The sequence below is a fragment of the Argopecten irradians genome, chromosome 2 (genome assembly GCF_041381155.1).
Source record: "Argopecten irradians isolate NY chromosome 2, Ai_NY, whole genome shotgun sequence".
Lineage (NCBI taxonomy): Eukaryota > Metazoa > Mollusca > Bivalvia > Pectinida > Pectinidae > Argopecten > Argopecten irradians.
The window spans coordinates 15,189,412-15,213,941 of record NC_091135.1 but is presented as its reverse complement, the minus strand read 5'-3'; the positions used below and the strand labels follow the sequence as shown (position 1 = coordinate 15,213,941).

The 24,530-nt window shown below is 34.3% G+C and overlaps 1 protein-coding gene across 1 annotated transcript in view; it reads left to right on the top strand.

Moving 5' to 3' along the window:
- LOC138316457 (uncharacterized) overlaps positions 1-24,530 on the top strand; it is a 65,931-nt gene that overhangs the window by 21,926 nt on the left and 19,475 nt on the right. The window contains exon 2 of the mRNA XM_069258152.1: positions 17,688-17,738. Within this exon, the coding sequence (XP_069114253.1) occupies positions 17,688-17,738 (51 nt within the window). The remainder of the gene's footprint in view (positions 1-17,687; positions 17,739-24,530) is intronic.

The following is a 24,530-nucleotide window of genomic DNA, read 5'->3' as shown; positions in this document are numbered from 1 at the left end:
GAACCAATGACCATGTCTTACTGAGAGAAAGGCAAATCAATAGCTTGTCTCTTATTCACTACTCTTTATCAACTCAACCGCTCAATACATAAGTAATGGACCTGTATATAATTATTTCATATCTCGGTCCGGCCAATAACCAATATGTATTCATCATCATGACCTGTAGGTTTCAGTTATCATACAAGTACGCTACAATAAATACTCAGTCTGTTGACTATGCAATCAGGTTTGACAATGGCATTCATTAATGCTGGGTCTGATGAATGCTTTGGTAGCAGATATGGTAAAATTGTCCAAGGTTTTGCTCTGTAACTAGTACATTCTTAATGTGGAATTACGAGAATGATATATATTAGATATATTCATTTCAGGGGTAGTTTTATTATAGTGCTTTTTGCTCTGTGTGTGAATTGCTTCATCAGTACAGCACTTTATCCATGTTAAATCATATATGACAGTTTTTCGTATTTGAGCTAAAATGAGTAATATTTATAGTATATGACAGCATATAATGTAGCTAAATTAAAAACATGATTCGGGTTCAGCAATTAGACTACTTAATTAATCCAGATTGTAGTCCACAATTTAATTGATTACTGTAGGAGAGGTAGAAATCTACATTCTACCACAATACGTTGTGTTATTCCACTCACAGGCCATCATATAAATGTGCTGGGACATGTTCAATAAATATAGTGATATTCCACTAGTGGAAAAACACTTTGTCCGGTCTTTTGATTGGTTGAGATTTTAAAATAATTGACCTGAACTACTTTTTTCTCATTGTCACGTCACAAATTGATAACGTCATTGATCATCGATGGACAATGATTAGTTGCTTATTCATGTATCTATAAATCTAGATCCAAAAAGAAGTTCAGTGTGTAGGAATGTATGGAATAGTTGTTCATAATTAAAATTAATTGTTGTTAATACATTCTTTAAGCAATTAGACTTTTTAATATTAATGAGTTTCTATTTGCTTATGAAGATATCACTAAATCTTATTTGCATATGTTGGCTAAAAAAGTTATCAAATTTTGGAGGCTTGTTGCATGATTCATTTGTGGTAGAAACAGCTAAATTAAAGCTTTAAAAACTTTTAGAAAATAACTCACTCGTGTGGAATAAATTTCATATCCAACAACCACTCCTTGTTCAACCTCTATGTAGTTAACCTGACAAAAAGGATGCTTTATGGGACCAAATTGAGTAACCTTTCACAAATTATTGTACAAACTAGGCAAGTTTAAGGTTGTATATCATGATGAGTCTCGGGACGAAGAATGAAAGAGGGAGGAAAGGGTGTGACAGTTCCAGATCAGGTCAATTGTATAGGCTATTTCGTATTTGCATATTACAGAGTTTGCTGCCCTTGCGGGTAGGTATTGATTGTGACGTCATGTGTTTGCGAGCGTAACATCATACGTTTCAGAGAAAACAATGTGAATTGTGCTCTCAAAATAATGACGTAACAATCGATACCTAACCCTAAGGGAGCTAACTCTGTAATATGCAAATGTAGAGTATCCAGCTACTTGTAGTGCTGTTCAGTCCGTGCATTTTTCAGCTCCAATACACTTATTGGAAAAGGATGCTTATATAGTTGAATATGGTAATCAGAAATAAGCTTGCACATACACTCTATAAGTTAACATAAAATAGGGTAATGTCATGTTAAGGTGTTGGATTGCCCTATTTCATGCAGAAGAAATATTGAGCTAACATCTCATTATTTTAGACTTTTCAGAATTCTTTAGATATCATTAAAACATTTACAAGTAATTACAGGAGAGTGTGATTGTGCTATAGACCAAGTTAATCTTACAATTAGGGCAGTAGTACATCTGTACTTCTACTGCTAATGAAGGCAAATCGTGGCATTGTTCACAGACCAGCTTCCATAAGGAGTTGTATAAAAAGTCATATTACATTGCAGTTCTGCAGTTCTGTAGTTCTTAAGAATTCCACAAAGGAATCAAACTTGTTAATGAAAAGCGTTTTTCTTCTATTAACTGATAGAGATATAATGTCCATGTTACATTGACTTTAAGGCTTGGCTAGGCTTATGCTACTGATTATCTGTCAATGTAATTTATGCACCCCCTACTTCAAATTTTAGTTTTTATTAGTTTTTACAATTTTATCTATGTTACACAAGTTTTTATGATAATCAACTTAAAAAAAAAAAAAAAGAGAGAGAGTAAGTAGAGGTATATATGCTATGACATAAACATTAAAAATAGTTATTTAATTAGTGTCTGGTTCATCACACATAAATTAAGGTTATAACCAGCATGATCCATATCTGTACTCCAAAGTCACCTACCCCCATATAAATGGTGCCAAAAAATTTTTCCCATATGACACCGGACTTGATGTAGATGGCACAACCTAATCCTTCTGATTACTGATCTTGCATACATGATCTGTCACAAACGGCAATTGTTCTGCATCTGACAACAAAACCAAGTGATTATTTAGATATTTTTCATCTATTATACCCAAATAGTGAACCATTATCATTTTTCTATAAATAAGTTATTAAAGTCTCGATAATCTTGGCAAAAATTGTCTTGGCAAAAAATGGCAAATTAAGCAATAAAGTTTTTCTGTTCAAGCAGGGCATAATGTATATGTTAAAGTACAGTGTATAGGTTTTTGTGAATAAGTCAGAAAGCATATTATTGTTCCAAAGAGGAGAGCAACAAGGTTTTGCTTTTTTATCCATCAGTGTTTCAATAAAAGCTAGTGTAAGTTTGATGACCAGTAGATAGTTTACATTGTAATTGGTCCTGGACCCATGGCCACTGATATACTATTTTAGAGACTAGCTATTCTAGGTTACTGTAATATCCTTTAGAATGTTTGTATTGCATGCCTGTAAACAGTTCCAAGAATCATACTGTCACCTTCCATCTGTGTAAATTCTGGGGCCCTCTGATAATATTGCAGTAACTGGACTTGTAGCCTAGCTGTGATCTGCCAGCTCAAAATAGATAGAACATTTAAATGACGATTCCTGTCTGTCTAAGTAATGGACCAGACTTATATTCTTGATAAGGAATTCTTACTGATCAATCAAGCAACACAAAAATCAAACAATATGACCTATTTCAAAGCTGTAAAATGATTAAATGATTGATGTTGGCGGTAACTTTAGGGCAATTCACAATATAACTTCTGAATTTAAGCGTTGTGTATGTCATTATTACCCCCCCCACCCCACCCTCATTATTACCTCCTCACCCCACCCTCATTATTACCCCCTCACCCCACCCTCATTATTACCCCCTCACCTCACCCTCATTTTTACCGCCTCACCCCACCCTCATTATTACCCCCTCACCCCACCCTCATTATTACCCCCTCACCCCACCCTCATTATTACCCCCTCACCCCACCTTCATTATTACCCCCTCACCTCACCCTCATTTTTACCCCCTCACCCCACCCTCATTATTACCCCCTCACCCCACCCTCATTATTACCTCCTCACCCCACCCTCATTATTACCCCCTCACCCCACCCTCATTATTACCCCCTCACCTCACCCTCATTTTTACCCCCTCACCCCACCCTCATTATTACCCCCTCACCCCACCCCTCATTATTACCCCCTCACCCCACCCTCATTATTACCCCCTCACCCCCACCCTCATTATTACCCTCTCACCCCACCCTCATTATTACCCCCTCACCCCACCCTCATTATTACCCCCCTCACCCCACCCTCATTATTACCCCCTCACCCCACCCTCATTATTACCCCCTCACCCCACCCTCATTATTACCCCCTCACCCCACCCTCATTATTACCCTCTCACCCCACCCTCATTATTACCCCCTCACCCCACCCTCATTATTACCCCCTCACCCTCACCCTCATTTTTACCGCCTCATCCCACCCTCATTATTACCCCCTCACCCCACCCTCATTATTACCCCCTCACCCCACCCTCATTATTACCCTCTCACCCCACCCTCATTATTACCCTTCACCCCACCCTCATTATTACCCTCTCACCCCACCCTCATTATTACCCCTCTCCCCACCCTTGACACACTCACACAGCAAAGTTAGAGGTGGGGGTATACCGGACTCAGGTTGGCCGTCTTGCTGTTTGTCTGTTCATCCATCTGTCATCCGTAGACAATTTACAATCATTATTTACAACAGTATTTACATTGATTGACTGACTCCTCCTAAACTACTTGAGCAATTTCAACAAAAGTTGCTGGCGATGTATCCTTATACAGTATATAAATTACTATATAAAATACTGAATTATCCAGCTGTATTTGGACAAATGAAATGATTAGTTTAACAAGTCTCAAATTAGACTTAGACCAGTATTATGGAGATTGAAACATTTAGTATGATATGACAGGTGATGTTGCTTTTCGGAGAATTGTAATGAAATTATGTGTTTTATAAGCCCACTGTCATCAGATTATGGGCTATTCAAATCGCTTTTCATCCGTGGTCCGTCGTCCATCCATCCGCCCGTCCGTCCGTCTTTCCGTCTGTCCATCCGTCAGTCCGACCTTCCGTCTGTTAACAATTCTTGTTACCGCTATTTCTCAGAAAGTGTTGAAGGGATCTTTCTCAAATTATAATGAAGGTTTCCCTAGGGCCCTAGTTGTGCATATTGCATTTTTGGACCAATCGGTCGACAAAATGGCCACCAGGCAGCCATCTTGGATTTTGATAATTAAAGTTTGTTACCACTATTTCTTAGAAAGTGGAGAAGGGATCTCTCTCAAATTGTATATGTAGGTTCCCCTAGGGGTCTAGTTGTGCATATTGTATTTTTGGACCAATTGGTCAACTGCAAGGTCGCGATCTTGGATTTTGACAATTGAAGTTTGTTACCGCTATTTCTCAAATAGAACTGAAGGGAGTTGTCTCAAATTTCATGTGCATGGTCCCCTAGATCCCTGGTTATGTATATAGCATTTTGGTACCGATCAGTGAACAAGATGGCGGACAGGAAGCCATCTTGGATTTTGACAATTGAAGTTTGTTACCGCTATTTCACAGAAAGTACTGAAGGGATCTGTCTCAAATTGCATGTGCAGGTTCCCCTAGGGGTGTAGTTGTGCATATCACATTTTCGGACCGATTGATGAACAAGAGGACTGACAGGCGGCCATCTTGGATTTTGATAGTTGAAGCTTGTTACCACTTTTTCTCAGAAAGTTTTGAAGGAATCTGTCTCATTTTCATGGGAAGGTTCCCCAAGGAACTTAGTTGTGCATATTGCATTTTCGGACTGATCATGCAGTCAAAAAGATGGCCGACAGGTAGACATCTTGGATTTTGATAATTGAAGTTTGTTACTCAGAAAATACTCAAAGGATCTTTCTCAAATTTCATATGTAGTAATATGTAGGAAAACTTTGAAAAGCAGAGAAAAGATCCCTCTTTCGTTGTCAGACATACATCATTCTTTGGTGGGCGCCAAGATCCCTCTGGGATCTCTTGGTAAATAAAAGTTAATTTGGTCCAAGTGCAGCTAGCAATCTGTGCTCTGCTCAATAATAGGTGCTCTACTATTTTTGGCTCCTAAAGAACATTACTTAGCAATGTTCCTGGCTTTATGGAAAGTTGATATGCTTACAGTTAATTCATGGTTATGACGTAGTGATTTTTATTCCAGTTCAACAGTTGCTATCTATAATATTTTGTGTATAAAGAACTATGCTTATAATGAAGTGATTTTATTGGTTCCCTGAGGTTCGTTATAACAGTGTCTTACTGTAATTCTAAAATGCTGAAAATGTTACAAAATAAAACGTTATACAGTGTTGTGTTAAGACACCAGTTTTATTTGTATTGTGGACACTTGACAAGAAATTACGCCATTTACATGTATATTTTAAGACTTGAAGACACTTGTTCATATGTCACCGCCAGAGATGTAACAGGAGTCATTATTCAATAAAGTGGTAGTGTGAGGTTAAAGGTCAGAAATAGGGAGGAGAAGAAGGTCATCATGATGTGCTGTGTACAGGCATCCCCATAGACACTATCTCCTACCAAAGCATTGGCTAAAATCAATACACAACGTGAGAATGATGGCTTTCACTCCAGCCTTGATTTTCAAGCAATAAGCTACGTTTGCCATGCTTTGAAGACAACACAATAGTGTGAAAGAACAAAATGACAGTGGAGATATGATAATTTCTTATTCATGTTTTTCAAATCTTCTTTTTGGCAAAATAGGATTTAATATTTAAGTGATTCTTGGGTGATCTAACCAAAGTGATAAAATATGTCTTTGGAGTCTGGTTAGAATGTCATGTGTTCAAATCAGTTAGGTTTAATGATTCTGTTAATATAAAAGTGTTCTCTATATTAAACTTTAAATTTTATTTTCTTTAATAGCCTAACATTTAATCATTCATTATTGATATAACCTTTATGTGATATATGATCCCAATTAACGGATCACCAGATGTCAAACAAATCACCTTCGTATCATACGTGATTTACCACCTTTTTAGCTGTATACCATTTCCTATTGATATCCTACAGTGCTGCTGACTCCATTCAATTAATTAGCTCCTCTTTGTTGCCAATTTTGATACAACTTTATTTTTAACTGACATGCTTTCGTTCAGCCATTTGCAATAACCCAGTCTTGCAGACACCATTAATAAAACAAGGATTTCTTTAAACATTGTATTTGATTGTATTTTCTAAATCTTTTACACATTCAGAAATTAAATTGAGGTATTTTTGATATAATTTTTAAACTTTCCGCCCATTATCGGGTTTAACAAAACACTACCCAGGGTATATTTTTTTTTATTACTTTGGCTGTCATCGTAGCTTGAAGTTTATCAAGACAATTTATACAACTACCCAATTTCCTTTAATTTTGTGTATACTAATATATATATTTAGTGTCTTCGTTCATCATACCATTGTGCTGTTTTCTTTTTGCTGAAATTTTGGTTGCCATAGTAACCAGGTCACTTTATATACACAGGTCTTGTAAAATGACAAAACTTATTAACTTTAAATGATCGATTTTATTCAAACTTTGTTCATTTTATTGTTATAGTCTACAATTTGACACATCATATGCTTCAATAATGGTTACCATGGAAACATAATGGAGGAAAATTTGGTTGCCATGAATTGTTAAGGTGGTGGGCGCATGAGCTTGTTATTAGTTTTAAAGCCATTGCAATTGGATTGCAGTTCTAATTTCAACAATTATTTGTGTAAACACATTGATTCATGAAGGCGGAATGTATCTATCAGTACTGTGTGTAAGGTGAAGATTCTGTGTATACAAGTCTCAGGATTAACATGCATATGACAATGTATAGCTACTCCTAGACAACATGTGAAAAGATTCCATTACTTCTGTAAGGTTGATGGAAGGTTTTGTGTGACCTGAGACATAACTCCCCTACCCAGAGGCACATTTCCCCTCCCCCTGGGATTTCAATGACTGCCTTTTTATTGTCTTCTCTAGACAGATTGCTGATATTATATCCATATTCATTCTATAAAGATAATTTTACTTTATTGTCGCTTTGTGCCCTTATTGATGTTGCTGAACCAGCTTGTTTAAAGCTTAGGATAACCACTATATATTTTATAGTTCCCTTTATGCCAGACAATTTTGAGTTTCAGCTTAGCAACGTCATATTTTACAAAAACCAGAGAGTTAAAGTCCATGCAGATATCTGTTGTCTGATGGCTGGAAAATGTGAAGATATTCAGTGATTCACAGGTTTGATGTAACATTAACAGCTAGGGTTATTTAATGAAGCTGATGTATCATTTTTATAAGGTTAGCCAAGATGGAGTAAAAAAACTACTGATCTGTGATCAGTATACCTTACAACTGCCCTTCAAAGTACGCGGGTCTGTGGTAATATGTTACAATGTTTTAACCCCGAACATTTTTAATTAACCCATCGGCCACTGTGACCATATTTTGTGATATATTAATTATTAAAATATTTACTACTTTCAAGACTGATTTTTTTTATGAAATAATCAAATGATTTGCTGAGCTAGACTTGCTGCATGAACATAAAGTTTGAAACTGATATTTTTATAATATAGGTAATACTTAATTTTGAAACATTTGAAACAAAATGGATAGAAATGGATAGAAACAAACAAACAAACATCAGATGGACAACATTAATATATAGGCAATAGTTATTTCGAATATCATGGAGGATCATGGAATAACATATATATTAGTTATATTTTAAATTGACACTAAATGGTACTGAGTCATGCAGTCCGAGAATAAGCTATAATTTTGCTTTAAAAACCTCATTTAAGTGATGCAGCTGAATTCGACAACTGAACATGAATGAATCCGATACACCAGATTTTACCAGCACTGTATCAAGGTGGTTGAACTGTCTGATCTAAATGGTCATCAGTATTCTTTAAATGACTGACAGAAACATACGAAGATCATATGTATGGTTCTTTAAGACATATACCACCTTAGATATTTCATTTGACAATACCTTCTGCTGCTACATGCATGGGAAACACATTAACCCTTGTAGCCAGTTATGTAACACAGTATACCTAAAAATAGCGCAGGGGGAAAACCCATTTATCACCCTCCTGGTGCAGTCGCTTTTAACAACACAAATGAAATCAAGATTTGCAGTTACGCTGACACACCAAATCACAACATCATCTAATCATTATTAGGAGGTTGAGTATGTTCTTTCAAATTTCACCTTGGTTAGTGTTCTGAAGGTTACATAATGATATGTACAAGTATCAGACTGTATAGATTACAGTATACTGGCCATATGGGCCTTTTGTTTCAGAAGCAATCTTTAGAGTTGTTGGTGTGCATATCTGCAGTGACGCCTCAGCAGAACGATGTTAAATTGTAACTGTAGCTATGGAGGTCTTCACTATGAGCTACTTTAATCCTCTTCAACAATATCATTACATTTCCATGGTAACTTCATGCTGACTGAATTTAATTTGAGATCAAAATAGGCTTCTTTCAATCTGGTATGTTGGTATATATATGGTTTGATGAATTTTGGAAGAATGTAATTAGTTTTCCAATTTTCTTGTAAGTATAGTTGTTGCTGTTATTTCCTCTAAATTAAGTGATGCGCAGAAGAATTTGGAATACTAACATGTTTCATTTTATGAGTTCTTAAATAATATTGAGGAACATTATGTGTCGAGAAGATGAAGTGTAAGACTTCATTTTTGCATATGTTCCAAATTTAATCTTTGTGATACTTTTGTAAATGGAGTGTTATTAATTCTAAATGTTTATCAGGGGAAGTCTGTCAGGAGAGATAATCACACATGCACGTACAATATCACAGTTATTCCCTACGTAATTATTTACGGTTCAGATTATTAGGTCATTGTCAATATCGTTATTCCTTAGACACCTTAGAGATTTATAATTAATTAGCAGATGTCCTCCCAATGATTATATATTGTTAATGGTACTTATAAAGATTTTATTCTAAAATATCTATATTATAGAATGCATAATACAGAAATTGTGTAATGAGGAATATTTTATAGAATAAAAATGCCACTCAAATTTCGTGACTGACTTTGATAAACCTTAAAGGGTATGTATAAATTGGTGGTGTCTGAAAATAACCTGGAATTTACCTACCCTGACTTTCCACTTGGCACAAATAAAATCAGTAAATTTAAATTTCTGTTCACTTTTAAGATTTTTCAGTTTGAACTGATAGAAATTGACCATAACATATGTTTTAGGTCTTGTCAGGTAAAGATCACCTGAAGAAATATTGCTTGTGTGTCATAATATTATAGGAACTGTTCTTAACTACAGTCGAGACTGTCTGAGCGACCCCCTGTATGTAGCGACTCCCTGTCTTATGTGACCTTACTTGAGACCCCCCAACGTATTTTGCTATGTAATGGGTCTGTTTTCAGCGACTCCTGTCTTACGTGACAAGCGACCATGTTTCTACAACCCAAACATCATTAAAAGTCTGTCTTGAGCGACTTTTCATTCGCCTGGGGCCATAATTATGATCGAGAAAGAGGTGTGAACATCGAACTAAACATTGACTGTTGACTACGGGTCAGTACAGAAGAGTACATTACTGTGTAACCAGTTTTGACGGATCATGAAAGATCGTTTTTCCCCACAAAATTTGGCCCTAAACTATTAAATAGGCTAGATATCATTCTGATATTTCTCCATACTAAACACTGGTAAACATGGACAATTAATAACGAAAAACGTTAAAGAAATCGGCATGTTTTATTTTGCCTACCGTATCATCCTATGGCTTGGCGTGGGTGACTCTCTTCTTGTTTTTAGTCTACATGGCATTTACAACCAAACATAATTTCGTTTTTGATATGAGTTAGCAATCTTTATAACTGTCATCCCAAAGTCAGAAACCCTATATTTTCTTCAAACATTGCTCTTAACATCCAAAATTCTTGTAAAAACAAATGCACACGACTTGGGCTTCTGTAATGGCCGCCATTTGGTAGCAGTGTACAGTAGATTTGTAAAATTCAGCAAAATAAAGCCCAGGTTTTTGTACAGTAGTAATGTTGTTGTTTTTTTTAATTTACACAACATCTGCAATTGTTTTGCAATGGTTGTTTTCGGACAAGTGTGATTCTTGTATTTTTTTAAGCCTGAAAAACCATGACACACAACTATTTTTTTTTAATTGCAAAAAAATGAGATTTTTTAACCCAAAATTCACACCCCCTCCAGATAGAATTTTTTTCTTGAACAAAGTTTAAAACCAAACATCAATGTATGTCTGCTTGTAATTTATTACTAGATCTAAATGGTTTTTAATTTTAAAAGAAAATATGATAATTTTTCGTTTTTGTTTTATTTTTTTATTTCTTATTTATTTTCAAAAAATCAGGTAATTGATATATTCATAATGAAGAATAAATTTACAGACAATTAAAGACATATCTTTTTACAGTGATGTTGCGGATGAACTTGGACTGTCTTAAGTGTCTCCCTGTCTTATGTGACCTTTTTGTAATGGTCCTTTGGAAAGTCACATAAGACAGTCTCGACTGTATACAAGTACTGTGTGTATTTTGCTATTTTCCAAGCCACAATGTACAGTTGTCATGACATACTTGTGAGTTTTACTTAGTGTAGATTAATAGGATGTTAAGTCTGGTGGCATAAACTAAACCTCAGGGGTTCAAGTTAGAATCCCATGTCGGGCAGTATACATACTTAGTTATTGCCGGGTATTGACTGCAGGTTGAGGAGATTTTCCTCAGAGAACTTAGGCTTTCCTAATCACCTCTTAACCCTGACATGTACCAAGTTAGCTGACCTTGTGCTGAAATGGGATTGATTGTTAAACAATAGATTATAATAGTAAGGTAAGAGTTGTCAATGTCGGTCAAGTTGACTGTGAATACCTTATACCGCTTCAGTAATATTCTAAGTTACATGAGCCTCCGGGAAATGACAAATTCTTTAATGAAATGAAAGTTTTAGATAATTGCTTTTCGTGTCTCAAGGAGAAGGTCACAGTTTTGTTTAACAGAAAATGGATTTCCACACTATAATTTTGCTTAGACTAATCAACATTAAAGTCATACTGAACCCCGAAGGCATCCTATAGTCTTAGAATGTGAAACGCAACAGAACTACATGTATATCATCCCCATGCTACTTTTAAAAGTTTTTAAAAGTTAAAGATGCTCCACCGCCAACAGAGCATAATTGATATTGATCATTTCAACAATAATTGGTGTTTAATTGTGTATATGTATGTCTAATTAACACAAAAAAAATAACATAAAATAATTTTTCTTGCCTTTGATGCATGCACAATTAGTACTTCATTCCATATAGGATATATAGTGCCATGGATTTTTTTCAGGATGCAATTGATTATTTTTCATATTTTTAGCTTTAAGTAAAATTACAAGCTCAAACTTTTCAATGGTGGTAATGTTGTAAAGTAAGTAAAATTTGTAAATGAAGAAAAATACTAAATCGTCTGTTCCTGTTTTGATAGTGAAAAAATACCATTTGTCAGTGGTAAAGCATCTTTAAAAGTTATAATGACACCACTTGAACGATTTTAACTATCACTTATCACTGTTGAAGAACAAATGATGGTCTAACACACATGTATTGTGGAAGTTAAGATAGCATGTCTTCCTGATGCTTGTGAAATGTAACTGAGACACCATGTAAGTCTATAAGTCCTTCCTGTGTAAGTGCCTGATGTACAAAGATGCCCCAACAATCAATACCACTATCAAGCGTGTCTCACACCTGATTAAAAACTTACTTGACAGCGAAGATCAATGAACATGTAAACGTTGTTTGTGCCTGGGTATTTATTAGTATACATCATCCCTACACCTACACACTGAACATGAAAGAGTGAACTCATAGTTTAAACTAATTTATATATATAACAGATCTAGAGCCTGAAAAAAAAAGAATAAAACATTCTGTTTAAAGATGCTCCACCGCCGACAGAGCATAAATGATATTAATCACTTGAACAATAATTGGTGTTTAATCGTGTATATATATGTCTAATTAACACAAAAAATATAAAATAATTTATTTTGCCTTTGGTGCATGCGCAATCAGTACTTATTTCCATATAGGATATAGTGCCACGGAATTTTTTCGGGATGCAATTAATTATTTTTTGTAACTTTAACTTGAAGTGAAATTAGAAGCTCAAACTGTTCAATGGTGGTAATGGTGTAAAGTAAGTAACTTTTGTAACTGAAGAGAAATACCAAATCGTCTGCTTGTGTTTTTGATAGTGAAAAAATGTCATTTGTCAGCGGTGGAGCATCTTTAAGCTTTAACCCGTAATAAAAGGCTAGATACAACAGCAGTATTTTAATTTATGAAAATAAGGGTTTTTTTGCACAGAACCTCTCACTTTTTTGAAAGAATAATTGAACTGTAATTTCCCAGTTTGAAGAAAGTTAATGCACACCAGTGTATGTGTCTGTTAAACCCTTAAAGAGAAAAGGTCCCTGTTAAACCCTTAAAGAGAAAATGTCCCCAGCTCAGTCAGCATATATCCTGTGAAATAATTGAGTGAATTGATCCAAGGATAGAAAATTGGTTCCAACTGATGATATTTATACAATAGGATGACAGCGACTAAAACGTGTGTGATGTTGTTCACACTGTGACCAGGTTGTAGAGACATAAAATGTCTGTGCCATTCTCTAAACATCCGTGCATGACTAGCAAAGTGTAATGAAAACATTTATTGTGTAATATTGGATTCACTGACATATTGATCTGGCCGGCCATAGTACAATAACAGATCAATTTATGTACCCAGTAACGTCGCTAGGCCGATTGAGTCGCCCCTGTTGCGTGGGATATGTCTGTTGGGGACCTGTTTTATTATTCCCTAAGTACCTTACTGGCGTACGTACTTCCTAAAAATAGAAACATCCATTCACACATGCCAAAATTAGACAAGACTGGGTTTGCAAGAAAATTTAATACTGATGCCTGGTTAATGTATAAGTTGAAGGAAGACACAGTCATTATGAGACAACTGTGTGCTTCACCATGATATTCAGACAAAGTGCAGCTAACACACCATTTAATTACTAAATCAGAATCACTTAAAGAAGCTCCACCACCGACAGAGCATAAATGATATTCATTATTTGAACAATAATTGTTGTTTAATCATGTATATATATGTCTAATTAACACAAAAAATCATATAAAACAATTAATTTTGCCTTTGGTGCGTGGGCAATCAGTACTTCATTCCATATAGAATATAGTGCCACAGATTTTTTTTCGGGATGCAATTAATTATTTTTTGTATATTTAACTTTAAATAAAATTAGAAGCTCAAACTTTTCAATGGTGGTAATGGTGTAAAGTAAGTAACTTTTGTAACTGAAGAAAAATACTAAATCATCTGCTCCTGTTTTTGATAGTGAAAAGATACCATTTGTCAGCGGTGGAGCATCTTTAAGTTATTTTTGTTCTCCATTAAAGTTAATTGTAACAAAATATCAGATGATTCAATTTGATAGAATGTGATTCAAATGAAGGGAATACAAGATGATATATTAACAGGAGAAGAGAAAACACAGCTGTCTGAGATTGAGATTCTAACCCGGAACCCTCAGCACACTAACCGTGTGCTCTACCAACTGAGCTACCTGGTCACTGATGATTGACCCAGTCCAATTCTGCTATACTCTCTCCCTCCTTTCCTGAAGTCTTCGCCCTCAAAGCCCTTCCGAATACCACCACCATGGGTTATTTAGTTGGGCTCCATTATTCTGTAACAGGAGAGGAGAAAATGTAGCGGCTAGACCAGGATTTGAACCCAGGACCCTCCCAATACTAACGGAATGCTCTACTGACTCAGCTACCTGGTCACCAATAATCGATCCACTCCAATCCTATATCAGAGAAGGGGGTGTTTATAACTCTATCTTAATTTCTATCTCAAAGGACAGAGTCATTAAAGACAAGGGGGATGACTCTCTACAATAAATGATATAGTTATAGCTGTAATGTACACTAGGGAAGATAAAACTCTATTTTCTCAATAGAACTACAGCTAGATCTTTGATGTGATACACAAGGGGAGGTAACTCTTTCTACCCCACAGGAATAGATTATACATTTGTACCTGTATACATCTGACAGGGATGATATAGACTTTGATAGAGGTTTGATGTGATACACAAGGGGAGGTAAGTCTTTCTACCCCACAAAACATAGACTTTGATGTGATACACAATGGGAGGTAACTCTTTCTACCCCACAAAAGAAGATTATACCTGTATACATCTGTTCAGGGAATCGGGGATTATAGACATTGATGTGATATGCAAGGGGACATAACTCTTTCTACCCACAAAGAAAGATTATACCTGTATACTTCTGTCCAGGGAATCAGTTAGGGATTATAGACATTGATCTGATGTGCAAGGGGAAGGAACTCTTTCTACCCCAAAAAAGATGATTAGGTTTATAGACTTTGATGTGATAACAAAGGGGAAGTAACACTTTCTACCCCATAGGACTTAATTATACTGGAAGATGATAGGATGCACGAGAGGAGGTAACTCTAAAATTTATTATAGAGGTTTGATGTGATACACCAGGGGAGGTAAGTCTTTCCAACCCACAAGACCATATTATACCTATATACATCTGTCCTGTGATTTGAGACTTTGATGTGATACACAAGGGGAGGAAACTCTTTATTACAGAGGTTGCGTGTGATACACAAGGGGAAGTAACTCTAAAATTTATAATAGAGGTTTGATGTGATACACCAGGGGAGGTAAGTCTTTTTACCCCACAAGACCATATTTTACCTATATACATCTGTCCTGTGATTAGAGACTTTGATGTGATACCACATGACCATATGATATACATCTGCCCAGTGATTATAGACTTTGATGTGATACACAAGGGGAGGTAACTCTTTCCACCCCACAACACCATATTATACCTATATATATCTGACCAGTGATTATAGCTTTGATGTGATAAACTTTTTTTAGTCTACGAGACTATATTATACTTTTATACATTTGTCCAAGGATTATATACTTTGATGTGAAACACAAAGGGAGGTAACTCTTTCTACCCCACAAGACCATATTATATATACATCTGACCAGTGATTACAGACTTTGATGTAACACACAAGAGGAGATAACTCTTTCTACCCAACAAAACTGGATTAATTATACCTGTATACATCTGTCCAGGGAATCAGGGTTTATAGACATTGATGTGATGTGCAAGGGGAGGTAACTCTTTCTACCCGACAAAACTTGATTAATTATACCTGTATACATCTGTCCAGGGAATCAGGGATTTAATAGACATTGATATAATACGCAAGGGGAAGTTACTCTTTCTACCCCACAATAGAAGATTATACCTGTATACATCTGACCAGGGTTTATAGACTTTGATGTGATAACCAAGGGGAGGTAACTCTTTCTACCCCATAGGACTAAATTAATAGGATTAGATTATAGACTGATGTGATACACTAAGTATGGTAACTCTTTATATCACACAGGACTAGATTATACCTGTACTTTTGATGTAATATGCTCACTAGGAAGTTAATTTTTGCTTTTGAAATTGACAACAACAATCCTAGCAACCTGATTGGTTCAATTATTATAACGATTTACTAACACAACCTCGATGACAAAATCTTTAAAGAAAATTTGCCACCGCCCATTATTCAATATCATTTTCTCATTGACAAATAATTTAAAAGCAGAAAACAACACAAATTTAATTATAAACATGTTTCAATTATTGGACACTGACATATTACACGTCAATACCTACAATATATTCTACAGATGTGGAGAAAATTTCTTAAGAGCTCAACTTACCTTCGTTTCATTACAGTGTTCGGTGCACACATTGTATTAGCTTCAAAGTTTGAGACTTCATTTCAAGTGTTATATTTAGTTATACTGAAACTGAATATCAGCAGTGAAATAATATATTATTAGTGGTGGTCATGTGGCCTCAGAAACTTATGTATTCAATGGACCCACCACTGATCATCGGGTCTTCAAATGTTCTCTTGAGCAGAGAAGCTGGATCAGATGAATGAGACAAAGATACATTTCTTGAATGAGATGTATACATAAAAGAGTTAAAGCAGTGTTTGTGTTCATTTTATGACAGTGGGGCCTATAATTGTCAGTGTTTATGCCGTCAAAACATAGGTTTTACGTTAGTGTGTTATTATCAGGAAATTAATAGCTTCTGCAGTACAGCTATGCAAGGAGGAGTAACTCCCACAGCAAAATAAAATGAGTAAAATACAATTATATATACTCCTTACGAAAATAAATAAAAATGAAATAAATATTTGTTTTCACTGTATATAGCTATATCAAATATTGTCAATAAAATAAAAAAAAATATAAATAAATAAAAAAAAGGTTGAAAACTGTTACTTATATATTTTTTACTAAATTGGTTTTAAACTGAAATTACATCATGAAACTCATCGCCATTGAAGCACTGATCCTAATCAATATTTAATTATAGTTTTAAATATGTATTTAAGAATATTAATAAATAATAAATTATTGGTCTAAATTATAGTATGATTTTCATATTAGCTTTAATTGGTGATTGGATACTCATTTCATTCAAGTAATTATAGGCTTGACATGTTGACAATTCATCTGGTAATTATCAAACTTTTCAATTATCATGCTAACGTTACTAACACAGGTAAAAAATTAAAGGTTGATATCAAAGTTAGCAATTATTAAACATAATTTTTCAATTATCATTCTTTAACTAATACTTCCATGAGGTCTTGAATGAGCTTTCCTGCAATGAATAGACAATCTATCAACTGTAAAGCCGAACAGCTCTTTTATTACTTTGGTTTGTTCCACAAAGGACATAGAATTTATACTAATAAATATTTCTGTAGATTAATTAAGGTTTTATTGTGAAAAAACCAACTAAATAGTAGATGAAGTTTTTCATTCATACTAGGAATTTGATACTTACATATATCTTTACATATTATAGTAATCACAGTTTGTTACAGTTATATACATATTGCATTGATATTCTAACTTTATTAAACTGTTACCAGAATAAAAGTGTAATTCATTGTTTTTTTGTTTGTTACAGGTTGTTTATTTATGGAAAACTTGTGTCAAATAGAAGAAGAATGTGTGGACGGTAAGTCAATCTTATTTCACTTTATTTTACAGTCCAATATACTTGTTTGATTTTACAAAGGTTTTTCACGGTGAGCTCTTTTTGTGTTAAAACTTGCCATTGTAAAGTTTTGTTTTACACAGATTGATGTATACAAATCTCACCTACTGGTGAGTCAATGGTTTTTGGTTCACAGGGTTATAGACTGATATATATTTTATAATAGCATGTACATTATTTAATTAAATTAAGGTTCATAGAGAATGGAAATACTTATTTATTTTACATTTCTAATGATCAATGATCAAGCTTTAATTATAAGCTCACCTGGTCTGAAGGACGGAGGTAAGCTTATGGGATACCGCTGCGTCCAACGTCCGAAGTCCGTTGTCCGGTGTCTGGCGTCCAGCATCTGTCATCTGTCATTAATCGACTTCTTCTCCACAACCGCTGGTCGGATTTCAACAAAATTTAAGTGGTAGAATCCTTAGGAGCTACTTAATGGAAAATGTACAAATGATGGGACTGACCCTCCAAGGGACTGAGGGTTGGGGCCAAAGGGGGTCAATTTGGCTATTTTCACATAAACAACTTCTTCTCTGAAACTAAGCATGGGATAGCACCCATATTGCAATGGTAGCATCCTTATAGAATGGGAATTCAAAATTGTGCATATGATAGGGCTGACCCCCGGGGGCTTGAGAGGCGGGGTCAAAAGGGGTCAATTTGACTATTTCCATATGAACGACTTCTTCTTTGAAACTAAGCATGGGAGAGCACTCATATTGCAATGGTAGCATCCTTATAGAATGGGAATTGTGCATATGATAGGGCTGACCCCTGGGGGCTTGAGAGGTGGGGTCAAAAGGGGTCAATTTGACTATTTCCATATGAACGACTTCTTCTCTGAAACTAAGCATGGGAGAGCACTCATAATGCAATGGTTGCATCATTATAGGATGGGGATTCACAATTGTACAAATGATTTGACTGTCCCCTGGGGGCTGAGGGACAGGGTCAAAAGGGATCAATTTGGCTGTTACCATATAAACGACTTCTTCTTTGCAACTAAGCATGGGAGAGCACTCATAATGCAATGGTAGCGTCTTTATAGGATGGGGATTGAAATTGTACAAATGATAGGGCTGACCCCACTGGGGCCTTATACGCGGGGCCAGAAAAGTCAATTAGGCTACTATTTTCATATAAATTACTTCCTCTCTGAACTTATATACCTATTGGATAGCATATTTGTATGGAATCTGTAGCAGCATCTTTACATGGTTGTGTTTCAATATTCAACAAATTTTGGAGTCAATTTTGCTAATTTTTAGCTCGCTTATTCGAAGAATAGGGGGAGCTAATGTTGTCACCCCGGCGTCGGCGTCGGCGTCAGCGTTGGCGTCCCATTTCACGTTAAAGTTTTCGAGCAAGTTTCTGTTTCGTCAATTGTTTAAGCTTAAGTCATCATAAATGTTTATGATTTTATTTTCCTAATGTGTATGGATGCTGAACGTGATAATACAACTAATTTGGGGCCCTTTGGGGGTTTTTTGAGTCTGTTAATTTGTCATATTTCCCTGTTTAAATAGTAAATACTTGAACATCAACTTCTTCTGAATAGGCAAGCTTTGCTGTTCTACAACAGCTCTTGTTTATGGTAAAAAAATTAATAATATATTAACATCAAATAGCGTTATATTTCCTTAATACCAATTAAAGATGCTTCACTGCTGACAAATGGTATTTATTCTCTATCAAAAACAGGAGCAGACAAATACTTAATTTACGCCATTACCACCATTGAAAAGTTTGAGCTTCTAATTTTACTTCACAAAAATAATTAATTGCATCCAAAAACAAATCTGTAGCACTATCCCTATATAGAATGTAGTTCTGATTGCACATGCACCAGAGGCAAACTAAATTATTTTTTGTTATTTTTTGTGTTAATTAGCCACATATATACATGATCAAACACCATTTATAGTTCAGATGATGAGTATCATTTATGCTCTGTCGGTGATGGAGCATCTTCAAATAAAATTACTTGGAAAGACTGGATTTTTATGGTTGCTGATGTGATAAGGCCAATGGAGTTGCCTCCCTTGCACTAAATACAAATTCAACATAAAGTTATGCAGGAGTTATCTTTCTTTTCTCAGATCATGTTGATGTACATATGTACATGCATGCTTAAAATAGTTTTGATTTGTTGTACAAAAAATAAAGATATGTATGATTTTTAATTGTGATAATATTAAAACAGCAAGTAGTACAAGGGAATTAAATTGCGGAAATAGTTTCTGAGACAAAAATATGTAAAAAGTGGAAATAGACAATCTATTTTGAAAAGTTCTAATTATACATTAAAAATATATTGTATAGATAGTGCCAAAAACACATGAACAAATATGAAAAAACGTTGAAACTGATCAGAATTTCTAAATCAAATGAATTTTAGAGTAGTTTACAAAGAATTTTTCTTATATTTCTTCATCATTATTTTACTTATTTTTCTTTAAACTTTAAACTGAATTACAAACTAAAGTAACATATAATGCATCTGTTTTAAAGTTTACTCTAGTATTGCAATTTAATTTGTAGGATATTTTAATAACATCCTTTCAGATATGGATATAAGAAGGTATGCAGAGTATTGGAAAGGTTATAATGTATGTAGGGTAGGCTACATGTGATTAAAACCTTGACTTAATAACTTCATAGGGTTCCTAACTAAAACTGATGCATGTTTTATTAATAAGAAATTCCTTTTATATGATCACACTAAGAAATCAAAAGATATGGTGGAACATGTTGATGCATAATCAATTTTCATTGTGTTGTACATAGTTTTATGATTTGTTTTAAGACGTAAACTGTACAACACATTAATAAATTGATAGAAAGATTCTAAAAGTGTTGATTTTATTTCTTTTTAATCATCTTGACCATTATAGTGAAGACCTAATTAGACCTTAATTAGGAAGTGTAACCTGAGACTTGTAACACTATCCACCTTTATATCCAAGTTCTATACACAGGCTATATCAAAGGTTTACCTTATAAACCTATAAAACGGTGTCTATTCTGTTGATCCATAATAATTAGATATTGCTTTGTCTGCATGATTTTGAACCTTTATAATAAATAAATGAAGGTTCAGGTTTCTATGGTAACAAAGAAACACATTTAATGTCTTCTGTTATTCTAGAAGAATTTGCCAACTTCAGATATACTTTACCCCAACAAAAACAACCAGAGCATTTTTACAGTTTCCCTTACTGGAATTAAAGACTTGCAACCTATTGTTGCAAACTTGCCTTAAGCTCATATTTAATATGTAAATTAATTTCCAGCAAATATTTGCCACAACATTTCTGCAACATGATTTAACTGCATCATTGCTGATTTTGTACACAAAAAGCACAACAGATTAGTTCTAATTAAATATCAAATGGTAAGACATTTCAATAAATAAATATAGATATAAATTCATATTTTGTTTTCAAACTTTCATAATAACTGACCTTTGGCTTATCAAAAAGGCATCAGGTCTACAGGTATTTAAATATGTCAGTTTCAAATATTTATAACTAAGTTGATTTAAGTTTAATTGACTAATTAAATCATTGAATTTTTAGATCACCTGAGATGAAGCAAATTGGAATTTTAAGCATAAGGTTTGGTAACATAATACACTTACTATCAAATGAAAAACAAAAAATAAAAATTCTAATACGAAGGTTCAACTTTAAAGTTTATTCTAATACGTAAATAGTTTTTACAGATTTGAACCAGTTTTGCAATGCTCTTTCTGTATCAGCCCTCAGATGACCGTCAAGACCTCTTGGGCCTCTTGTTATAATCATAATCATAATCAAGATCTATATATCAACTAAGTGAAATACCAAAATTAGCTTACTAGTTGATTTTAATTTTTACTTCATCATGGTTATTGTAATTGACACCATTTAACCTTACCAAGAAATTGAAAGATTTTTTTTCCACTACAATATACTATAACCCTGTTGTAATGTGCCAATACAGAGGATTCCACTATTTGAGTAGGCCATTTTCCAGAAGAAAATATTTGAATAACCAAAGTATTCGTACAGGAGGAGATAACATTTTGCCCCTCCATTTGACCCCCTACACATATGCATGTGAACAGGCAATGTCGTTTCTTTCATTTGATCAATACGTAAATTATTTTCTAAGTTATAAATCAATTTTAATTGTTTAATAACAAAACAATGTTCCAATCTGAGATTCTTGTTTACGTTAGATTGACACATGAATCTGTTTGAGAAAAAAGCCTGACAATCGATACCAAATGCAATAACTAAACATGATTGTATCTGAAAATATTTACATATTTTAATTCTGAACCTAAATAATGAACAAATTTACGTACATTTGCCCTGGCAAAATGAGCTTACAAATGTGATTAAACTTCCAAGTGCCGATCAACTTGCAGTGTTGTTTTGACACATGTGTATGAATTTGCAAAATGGCGGCTGGTGATGAAGCTATGCGCGATAGCTTGATAATATTTCAGAAAAAATATTTGATTTTATTTTAAGAATTTACCAGGTATTTTATTTGAATAGCCGGAGGTCATGTAAAAAGTTGCTTCAAATACACGCAGCTGAAAAAGAAAAAAAAGATAAAGAAGGAACAAATCGGGATCACAGAATTTTAAACAAGTAGCCAAAATATTGGAATAACCATTATTTGATTTAGTGAAGTCCTCTGTAGTCAGATGACTTTGTTTCTGTCAATGACACACTTCTTACTTACAGGTGTTTTGGTTTTTTTCGTCGAGAAATAATTGCCATTGTGATGACTCTCATAGAAGACTGGTCATCAGCTTTATGTCTATTTTCTGAGAATGACTGGCTAATGGCTGCAAGTCTATTTGCTGAGAATGAGTGGTTGCTGGCTGAGTGAAGCTGTGTCACACAAGCTAATGGAACCTGTATCAGGCCTACTACAACTCGGCAGTAAATTACACACTTCTTGTTTGCGTTAGCAAATTGTCTGTCAACCATACTGTCTTTCATTCTCACGCCATTACTGTCTTCCATTTAATTCTAATGTACAGTAAAGCTCCTTAATCCCCTACTGTACTTGTCAGAAAACATGATGTATTTTACAGAATGATGTTTATTATGGATAGTAAAACAGAAATCTGACGGCTGTAGGCTACACATGCTGATGGTATCATATTACCAGGTACTATGAAGACACAACATATATTAATGATTTTGGAATCATATATACATGGCATAAATATTTTAATGGCACGCCGCATCATAGATGTTCTGTAAGTTGCAAAGCATGATTTGAATATTACTAAAGCCAGATACTATTTCCCGTTACCAGTTCATGAATCTGCGCACAATGATGATTAATATTCTAAAAAATATATTTTGGAGTATTTCCTTTGAAATTTAGTCCTCCATCATTGATATGAATCAAAGGCCTTTTTGGCGATGTTTTTAGACCTGCAAACAATTTTGAAAGCCAAAGTTCAAGCAGATCATTCTAATGATCATTTGAAATATGATACTATTTTTAGAAATCTCTAAATGACAAAAGCGGTCAACGAATATAAGAACAATCAAAATCTGAGTAAAAATAGGCCTAGCTTATAATATTTAGGTTCTGCATCAAAATATGCCAAATGTTGAGGTTTTCATATTAGGAGTTTTAATTTTCTTTTTTAAATTTAGCATTTCAAAATTATCAGTGGGTCTCCACAACTGTCAAAATAAAACAAAACAAAGAAAAAAAAATAAAAATAAAATAAGGAAAAATAAATTTTTATTTTTGAAAACAGAATATGACATTTGTATGAACTGTTAATTTTGTTTTGTCTTTCTAAATACAGTGGAACTCGATTAATACGAACTCGAAGGGACCGAGATAAAACTTTGAGTTATCCGAGTGTTCGAATTAAGCGAGTCCTCATGTCTACTGATGATATCTTTACTTTGTATATCTAGACTTTTAAGTTCCATGTCGTAAAATGATGTGAGCTAGAGAGATGTCAAAATCGTCGATGGTAGTTGCAAAATTATAACAATAAAACCAAGATATGTATTTTGAATTGCTGTTCTACAGCAGATTTATGAAAAGGAAAATCGGCATTTTCGGAGAACTCGTTGTCCAAAAAATTTCATGTCGAGTTATAGGAACATTTTATGTATGATTTTTGTCATTTGGACCCAAAATCTTCTTCGTATTATCCGAGTTCTTTGAGTTTTCCGAAATTCGAATTATCCAAGTTCTTTAAACAAAGATAAAGAGGGACTTCATCCTGGACCAGCAAAGTACTTGGTATTAAGTCGGGTTGTCGACTTATCCGAGTTCGTATCGACCAAGTTCCACTGTATACAAAAGTATGTTTCAATAAAAAAATGAACAAACTATTAGTTTTTTATGAATGACATTCTGAAAAGTGAAAAAAGACTACATAATTATTGTATTTTCAATTTATTGATATTAATCTTCTTTTCTTTTTTTTTTTGAATTCTGAAACATAGACTACATGTATTTACATTTAAAAGAAAATATGAAATCAATCGTCATGGAAAATATTGGAAATTTTTCAAAGATGAATCAATTTATTTTCAACAAGGAATATAAATATTATGTTCCACAACGTATCATAATCTTTAGTAATTTGAGTAAATTTACAGAAAGAAGACCAAATATCTCACTAACAATCTGCATAGTAAAGAATCAATTGGTGTGTTTTAACTTAATCAAACTTTCAAAAACTAAACCCTGGCATTGTTTGAAATG